At 37.0% G+C, this 9,702-nt stretch overlaps 1 protein-coding gene across 9 annotated transcripts in view; it reads left to right on the top strand.

Annotated features, from left to right (window-relative positions):
• Positions 1-9,702, top strand: part of LOC110776338 (uncharacterized) — a 27,698-nt gene continuing 17,996 nt past the window's right edge. For 6 of the 9 annotated variants that reach the window (XM_056840987.1, XM_021980890.2, XM_056840986.1 and 3 more), the window contains exons 1-5: positions 1-462; positions 552-633; positions 6,802-7,545; positions 7,671-7,925; positions 9,001-9,191. In XM_056840987.1, the coding sequence (XP_056696965.1) occupies positions 51-462; positions 552-633; positions 6,802-7,545; positions 7,671-7,925; positions 9,001-9,160 (1,653 nt within the window). In that variant the 5' untranslated portion in view covers positions 1-50 and the 3' untranslated portion in view covers positions 9,161-9,191. Of the gene's footprint in view, positions 463-551; positions 634-6,801; positions 7,546-7,670; positions 7,926-9,000; positions 9,523-9,702 lie in introns of those variants that run through there. The other 3 variants (XM_056840990.1, XM_056840993.1, XM_021980892.2) reach the window with 3 other exon arrangements.

Genomic DNA, 9,702 nt, shown 5'->3' on the forward strand with positions numbered 1-9,702 from the left:
CATCAGTGAAGCACAAGCAGCAAGAATTGAAGGCGGGAGAACCAAAAAAAATGTCGCCAGAAAACTCAAACCCTAGAAAATGGCGATACACTTGGGAAGCTCAATCTCACATCCCTCTCCTCAAACTCTTCATCTTCTCCCCAGAAATCAATCTAATCAGTCATTGCAATGATCTCCATGTCAACTTGAAGTTCGAAAAATCACTCCTCATTTTAACCTGGAAACACGAAAAATCCCCAAACCTGGTCACTCTTCTCGTTCCGTTACCTAGGGTTTTAGTCGACCTCGATTCTCCGCTCAATTCCAGGGTTTTCGAAGATCATATTCAAGTTAAGATTCCGTTGCTACTTTCTGTTGATCATCCTATTGTTTCCAGCTTTATTTCTGAGCTTAATTCTGGAGATGAATTTGGCGCCTGTAATTCATCCAATGGATTTCTCGAGCCGCTTTCAATGGATTCCGGTACGGTAAAATTTGCTTAGATTTTGTGTTTATTTTTGGAATTTGTTTGTTTCTAATTTGAATTTTGTGTAATTGTTGTTTTGGAGTAGATTTCAAGGCTTTGTCTTCTAAAGGAGATGTTGACTTCTATTGCAGAAACTGCGCATTTAAGTTGACTAACCGCTCTGTTAGGTAAGAATACTTTGTTTTGGTTGAATTCATTTCTTTGTTATCTAATAGTATGCATATTTTGTCTATCAAAAGGTTTAATTGGTGGCTTGACAGATTGATAGGTCGAATTTGATAGCAATGTTTTGCTATTGTTTGTTGCTTAGACGCGCTAATCACTGTGATTATAAAGCTGTATACTTGGAGAACTGTTAAACTTACCAAAGATTAGATGTATGCTCAACAGCTGATTGTAATAACTGTAAGGCGAAAACAAAATGTAGAGTATGTAGAAGGATCAAACTGAAAATGATTGAACCATAAGTATGGTGTGTGAATGAACTTGAAAAATCCTCATCATATCTCCATCAGAAATCTCTGTCAGTGATCTCTTAGGCTATCCCACTACTAAAAGTTCCTTTAAACTTTTGTCATGCTTATGCTATAAACATATGCACACTTTTTATATACTCCCTCCGTATTTATTTAAGAGATACACTTGGTCGGGCACGGGTATTAAGAAAAAGAATTGAATGAAATAAAGTAATAAAACAAGTGGGGTTGAGTAGATATTTTAATAAATAAAACAAGTGGGGACCATGTCATTTTAGGGGATGGGGGGTGGGGATGAGTATAGATAGATTATTTAATTAGATGGTGGGGTTGATAAGTTACTAAAAATGGCAAGTGTATCTCTTAAATAAATACGCCGGAAAAGGCAAGTGTATCTCTTAAATAAATACGGAGGGAGTATATACTAATTGGAGTAAGTTGTTATTGGTAGAAATGGAACTCTACTTATTAATTTGCTTTTAGGATCAGCATCATGCGGTTGTGTGCTTCCGCTAATTATCAGGTTCAAACATTTGTTTAAATGGGAGATTCTTTTGATAGACTATGAAATTGTCAACGTACATATTAGCAACTTAGCAAGTGTATATTAAGCTTGTAATTTTCCCCTTGTATAACTAATTAGGTCCTATAATCTAGCCTTTAATTATGCTAACAGTTAGACAATTCTATTGATACCATGTAGGAAGATGAATATTTCATTTCTATTGATTGTGTCAACGTCAATGTATACAATACAATTGTCTAACTGTTAGCGTAATTAAAGACTAGATTCTAGGACCTAATTAGCCTTGTACAAAGGGAAGATTACACGCCTAATATACACTTGCTAATTATGAAAATATTATGCTAATATGTACGTTGACTATTTCACAGTCTATCAGCTTTTGCTCTTTAGTTCTTGTTAATGCCGAATGCAGAGTTTTTTTGTTTGATAGTTGATAAGCAAATTATGTATATCAAACATCCTATTTATCAATGTTGTTAGTAAATTCTGAAAATATGAAGACATATAATGAAGTGGAAAGAACACATGTTCCATATCCTATTATCCTGTTAATTAGTATCCTTATTAAGATTTGTTATGGTTTATACTTCTGCACAGAACTGCAACACCACTGCACAAGCCCGTGTCAATAGCTAATCAAACACTGACCAGTAGTACGTTTATGGGGCTCGATCCGGATAAATTTTACTTCACCTGGCACGAAGTGATCAAAATAGAAGCTTAAAAGTTATTATTAACCAAATTTATGCTAGCATGTTTCATGAAATTCTAGTAGAAGTTATGATCTTTAACCGTCTTTGTCACATAAGGAATACTTTGATGACCCCTTGAATGACTAGATGCTTACAAGTTACATTTCATGTAATCAGCTAAGCATCAGTGCTTTGCTTCGAACTTCACTCGTAGAGTTTTAGTTTGATGGCCTGATTTCTAGTTTCCGTCATTTGCCTTAACAACGTGTGAGACTGTACTCCATTTTGAGAAAGGAAGCTAACCTATTTATATAGTTCAATAATACAATTTGATCACTTTCCTGTCAATATGCATTTTATGAAGTCTTGGAAGAACTCTGACATGAAAACAGAGCAAAATCATTATTATGTTACTTGTTGGAAATCTAAAAATAGAAATTATATTGGATGCTGGGCTTAAGAGGCTAAGTGGTGCATAAGCTTATGCTCATCTATTTCTCTAGAAAGAAACAAGAGAGGAATGTCACAGGATTTTTTTTATTTTTATTTTTTTCGTGGGAGGAGGAAAGTAATTGCTGTTCTGTTATTGGTTGACAGCAACTTGTTTTGTATTGCTATTAATATAAAAGCTATGCAAACCGTAGACTTGAACTTGATAGTTCAGTAGGAACACTTGACAAAGGCGGGGGGGGGGGGGGGGTGAATTGTTTCTTGGGAACTTGGGTAAGTGTCTTGCGGAATTCAAACAATAAAGAAACTGTAATCAATAAGCGAAGAAAGATATGAAACTGAGGAACCTTCTTGACCCTAATCAAGAAGAACCTCACAACTCTTTTGTGTTGATGTAATAGCTCTATTACAAATACGCTCTTTAACTCGAGTTCCCAAGAAACAATTGTTAGCTTCATAAAAAATAATATGTACACTAAATCACCTGCATAATCATAATTTTTGTTGATGGATCATAATTTCGTCCTTGGTTTGTTTGGTTTGCAAACCAAGAAAGAAATTGAGTTCCCCCCCATCATGCTCATTTCAAACCCACTGCTCAGATTAGCAAAATCCTTGCACAATTTTTTGTTAGTAGCACCAAATAATATATCATCAGTTGAGACCTTTTCTGAGTTCCTTTCCTAATGTCACTGATGATCAGTTCCATTGGGTGAGAACATCTAAGGTCTCCTCAGTTCCTTTGTTTCCTGAGATCCTTGTTCCTGTTGAATGATATTTTGTTCAACGTGAACTGGAACTTCTATTAGATCCTTTGCATCATCAGAGGTTTCTTGATCTTCTTCAGGTTCCTCAGGATCAACAGTTTCTAGTTCCTCAGGATCGGGAACTCTTGGATTTCTTCGTACAAGAACTTCTTGGTTAGTCAGTTTCTTGTGTTTGTGGAACTGCTATTCCATTTTGCTGCCTTCAAGGAGAGATTTCCTCATCATTATCTGTAAAACGAATTAAACCAATTTCGAAATCTTCCTGTTCCTGAATTTCATCAACATTGTTAGCTTCATAAAATATAATATGTACTTCAACACACATCGAGTTCCTGTAAAATCTTTACATTCTTCTGACTAACATAGCAGCTTCTTCTTCATCAGCTTCTGAGTTCTCCTGTTCCTCAGCCTTAAGAGCAAGGCCTCGGTTCTTGGGATTCTCAGGAACAGCTGCGCCTAGATGTGATTCATGAGTCATCAAGGATCCCGCCAATTGTTCAATGTTGAATTTGGTGAAGTCCTTTGTTTCAAACAATGCAGTGACATTGGTTCTCCATCTATCATCTCGAGGCATGCTCCTTAGGATCTTCCTAACCTGTTCATCAGAGGGAATAATTCTTCCAAGAGAAACTAGCTCATAAGTAATGTTAGTGAACGTGTAAACATTTCCTGGATTGTTTCTCTTGGTTGCATTTCGAAGCGTTCATATTTAGACATTAATAAATCAATTTTAGAACGTTTAATCTCGTTAGTTCCTTCATGAGTTATTTGAAGGTGATCCCAAATTTGCTTTGCGCTCTTGCACCCCATAACTCTGTTATGATCGTGAGGTTCAAGGCCGCAATGCGAGATTTCACAGGCATTGCATTGATTTCATATTTCTCAAAATCTTCCTTAGTAAATTCAGACATAGGTTTAGGAACTACCTCATTTTGAGCATTGGTCGTTGTTACCTCGAAATCGCCAACTTCTATGACTCGCCAGACTTGATAATTCTCTGCCTTGATGTAGATCTCTATCTTGTTCTTCCAGTAGGTGTAGAATTTTCCATTGAACATTGGAGGTCTTTGAGTGGAATAACCTTCCTCGAGTTTCTCGTAAGCGTTCATACTTTCCAGGGACTTTTTCTCAGCAGGGTTTCCTGTATTTTTGTGAGATCCTGCTCTGATACCAAGTGATAGTTCAGTAGGAACACTTGACAAGAGGGGGGTAAATTGTTTCTTGTGAACTTGGGTAAGTTTCTTGCGGAATTTAAACAATAAAGAAACTGTAATCAATAAGCGAAGAAAGATATGAAACTGAGGAACCTTCTTGACCCTAATCAAGAAGAACCTCACAACTCTTTTGTGTTGATGTAATAGCTTTATTACAAATACGCTCTTTAACTCGAGTTCCCCACAGCAACCCCCGTCGATTACTGTGCTCCTCTTTCTCACTCTTTCTCTCTCTGACTTAACTCTAAGTCACTCAAGAATCACTCAACCCTTAAACCCAAAATACAATTTGGTAGAAAACTCTAGTACGTAATAAAGCTTATAGCAATAAGGAACTCAAGGAACACTCTATTTGTAAACTGATTCTCTTAAAAACGTTTAAGCTCTTTAAGATATATTTTGCAAAGATCAGTTGTGTGTTTGAAAAAGTGAAAACTCTTTTCCTTTTATAGAGGAGTTTTTACCTAAGGTTGGTTACCCATGTTTCCCTCAACTTCCCACTAACTGTTACTGCTCAGTAACATGGTCATAGTTGGAGAGAAACAGGGGAGACCAATTTCAAACATTACTTGCACGTTTAAATGAAAATACTGGGGAGAGTTTTAAGGATCATGGAAAATCTTTTGCTTGGAAAACAAGGAAAATGTAAATCAGAATCCTATGTTTATATTAATTAAATTCATTTTATTTATTAACAAAGATTTTCTTGTTTAAAACTCTTCTATAATTACAGTTAATATTTTCAATTAAAACGTACCAAAATACTTATGTTCCTTTCGTTCCAAATTACGTATAAACAATATTAAATACTTACATAAATCCTAAACATAGTCTCATATGTTATAGTCTTCATGCTTGCACCTTTAGTAAGCTTCACTCGAAGTATTCACAGTTTGATCCTTCTCTTGAACATCGAGGATCCACATAATATATGAGGATCTCGCCTTAGGAACTCGCCTAAGGATCTCGCCTTGCTTAATTATTAATTCTTCAACGTAGTGTCTGACATGGATCAAATAATTGCATATATTCCACTTTGTTAGTTTATCCAACTCAGGATCTCCCTAACTTAGCATTATCCTTTAAAGGATCTCGGGACCTAATTTGCAACATAACTTAATCAACAGTCAGCGGTTTGCTTTGTCATCATCAAAACTTAGGGTCAACAGAACCTCTGTGAGAGATAAACCCTTTATCTGCACACTCCTTTACACTCTACAACCTCTCCTCCCCTTCTCCTCCTCCTTAAGAGATCTCAGGGAAATTCAAAGAATAGAAGAAAGAAGGGAAAGCCATGGCTGTTGGTCTAAGGTTTCTTTCTCAATTTCACACGGATTTACCTGCCAGTAATGCAGCCAATAATGCAGGACTACATTCTATACCATCAGATTATGCCGTCATCTTGGCTGCTCTCTTTTGAACTCTTATATGTGCAGTTGGCCTTGCAATGGCGGCACGTTGTGTTTGCCTCCACCGCCCTCTCAATCTTTTCATGACGGCTCCAGTCCTTCATACCTCAGCACCAGCTCTGCGAGGTCTCAATAAGAAAACATTCCAGTTACTAATGACTACTGAGTACCTTTGTGAAGCAGGTGATAGTAACAAACAGGCTGACAACTGTGCCATCTCTTTGACAGAGTTTTCTGACTGAACTTGAGAAACAGAAAAAAAAGTTATTGAAATGCAGTAAAATGAGATTTTTCTATTGTTGCATAAATGTCTTTCAGATGTGATAGGAGGCTCCCTCCCCACATTACTACTCACCTCGCAGTGACCCTCCTTACCCTGAAGGATGAGTATGGCGGTTAGGTAGCCTTAAACGAAAGAGTGGTCTTTCAAGATTGGTCGTTGTTTGTCACCATCTACCACCTGTCCTACACATTTGATCAAGGTTGTAGGATAATTCTATTCCTTTAATTGACATGCTATATGTTTTACGTTTCCTTGCTGTGTCTCTGTGTCCATGAACAAACCAGTTAATCATTCTGATATTAAAACCAAGTTTCTGATTATCATTATACTATTTGGAGGTTTCTATTCCTTTAAGGTGATATCTTCAGGCCGTTTAGTTAATCATTCTAATTTTAAGGGCGAGTTGCTTCTAGCTTCTTTCTTTTCCGATTCAAAATTTATTTAAACACATGCTGCCCTTTGTTTTCAATTTGGTTCAACTAGATGAAATTCTTTTTATACGTCTCGTGTGATTATAGGTGTTTGGTGGACCTGCCTTCTGTTAACTGGACTGATGTAGCAGATAATTGGTTCGGGACTTGCTGCTGTTCATTTGGAGGGATAAGTGAGAAACTTGTGGACAAGTATGTCAAATCCTATAGGTGTGCAGAGGGAACATGCTTGTTAACCGTTGCATCTGTCATTCTTTGCAAGGATGACATTTCAGGATTTAATCCTCAAAAGGCAGATATGATTAGAAGTGCTGAGAACATGTTGTTGAGTGATATTGCTGATAATTGTTACAAAACTGGTGCAAGTGTATCTGCTGAAGCTCCCTTATTGCATGATTCTGCCGCAAAACTTGGCTCAGAACACTTTCTAGAATTGAACAAAGAATCCACAGAACCTGATGAAGACCACGAAGAGAAGCCGACTTGTGCTCCTCCTAGAGCTGATTCCACTAAAGATGCTGAAACAGCCCATGGCTGTTGTGAACACAATGCATTAAACCCTTCCGTAAAGGACCAACCTGTTAGCGGACCTATTGATCTTCAAGCTGACCAGAAGTCATTTCTTAACTGCTATCTTGGAAATGCCTTTTTATTTAGATTAGATGGCCTTTCAAAAGCTATTGAATGGATTGATTTCGCATGTCCTCAGTGCTCGTGTACTCTAGGGGCATACCCATGTAGCGATGGTTGTGAACCACTAGACGGTGGCATTAGACTGCTTAAATGTAACATCTCGATTTCTCCTTCAGAGTTATCAGATGACTTGTTCAGGTAATTGTTGAAACTCTCTGATGATGTTCCTTACCTATATAATTTATAAATGTTTTCCTGCATTGGTAAAATCAGGATTTAACCTGAAACTTGCACTAATTGCTTCCATTTGCTCTTTTTGACAGTAAGTATACATTGGAGAGAATGTTCACTTGCCAACTCCTGGAAAGTGCTAAAGATGAACTGTCCTTCCGCTCTGTGGTTAAGGACGTGAAGACAAAATCTTCCATGATGCACGTACTTCTACTTAATCCGAGTTCATGGTGCTGTACTGGTTGTTGCTCAGAAGGTACTGCTGAACCAACTGTAAAGATCAATCTGCACCCTGTTGTCAAGGTGCTTTTTTCTCATTGCGATGACAATCCGGACTCTAAATCCAGGTAAGTTCAAATGTTATCCTTCTTAAAGCCAGATTTGTTATTGTACCACAACCAACAACTAGCATGTATTAGCTTGCTGTTTTGTCTGGTCAAACTTGGATAAAGGTTCTGTTTTTCTTACGGAGTATTAAGAAAGAAATTCTGGTCATTGCATCTCCTGCAAACAAGTTAGAAACAAATCAAACACAAGTGTCCAAATTTTATTCGAATTGGAACTCTACAAGAGGGGGGAGAGGGTGAATTGTAAGTACACAGGAGTCTCATTAGGGTTGCTCCACTAACCTCTCAACTACCATAATCAACAACCACTATTTGCAGTCACTAACCACAGAGAGATTTGTGGAAGACCATTTCAACTAGCCACTAAAACACGAAAATGTCAGGTGAAATAATAGGAACATGGAAAACAATTTTGCTTGGAGAACAAGGCTGGAAAAACAGAATCCCAGATTTTATTTTGCAAAAATCATTTACTCCGTATTTATTAACAATACTTTTCCCCGAAAACTATTTTGATAAACTGCCAGATATTTCGTAAACACATACTAAGACTCAATAGTTCCCTTTTGTTCCAACTTATCATTGTACAATACAAACACTTGCATAAAACCTAAACACAACTAGTGATTTATTATTTATGTCTGGTCTTTTTGAAGCTCCATAGAAACTCAATATGGGATATTTCTTAATGATTAATCTTCTCATCTGCTTCTGACTTTTTGGTAAGCATTGAACATTGGACTCTTTACTTCACTAATTCCACCTCTGGAACTCCCTTGCTTAAGATACTCTAATATAAGAATTTGAGAGTTGAGACCTACTCTTTACACAGTTAAATAGCATCAGGAAGTTTGTTGTTCTGTAAATTGGGATTAAGGCTCTGTTTTTACATTTATTTTGGATATGGTTATTGCATCTAATGCTGCAAACAAGTTAGAGACAAATCAAATACAAGTGTCCAAGCTTGACTCTGAGTTTGATTTTGTTGGTTATAACTCCCCACACCAACAAGCATTTGCACTTATTCATATTTGGTCAAACAATCGAATTCATCTAAAAGAAATTTCCTTTGCAGAATGGATCAAGATTGGGAAACGAAAAACCGAGCTGATGAGATCTATATGTTGAGTCATGTGATTAAGGAGCTTGTGAAGTCCATCGAGGAAGCGACAGGCAACTTTCCGCCTTCTTGTAGCTCATCCCCGGGCTTTCTGTTGTCCTCCATCCCTAGATAATCCTCATCTGGCTGGATATTCTGTTTTGCTGGTTAGCTTTAGTTTTTTGAGTAGGTTATTGGCAAACTTGTTGATGATCAATTATGGGTAGTACTAAAATGCACAACTACAGATCAAATTTGTGCATTCTAGCATATAACAATTGCTCACATCATTAATCATATTAGTCACATTTTAGCATTTTCACTATATATACTTGTTAGAAGAGTGATGATGATGTAGTGGCTTTCATGGAGCTATAACATTGCAGTTTTAAATCATGGTGTATATCATGTTGTTTTGTATGCATATAGCTCAGCATGTATATCACATTTGGGTACATCCAAGTTTTTCATTCTGCATATTGGTGAAACCTTGCATTATATATGTGTCCCAAATTATTATTATTATTATTATTATTATTATTATTATTACTTTTTCCCCCTTAAAGGTAAGATAAAATGCTCTATCTGGCCATAACCATGCACGAGTCCACCCAGCTCGGATTAGAAGACTAGATACTTTGCCAGAACCATGCACGAGTCAACCCGACTCGGGTCAGC

The sequence above is a fragment of the Spinacia oleracea genome, chromosome 3, assembly GCF_020520425.1.
Source record: "Spinacia oleracea cultivar Varoflay chromosome 3, BTI_SOV_V1, whole genome shotgun sequence".
NCBI classification, from domain to species: Eukaryota; Viridiplantae; Streptophyta; class Magnoliopsida; order Caryophyllales; family Amaranthaceae; genus Spinacia; species Spinacia oleracea.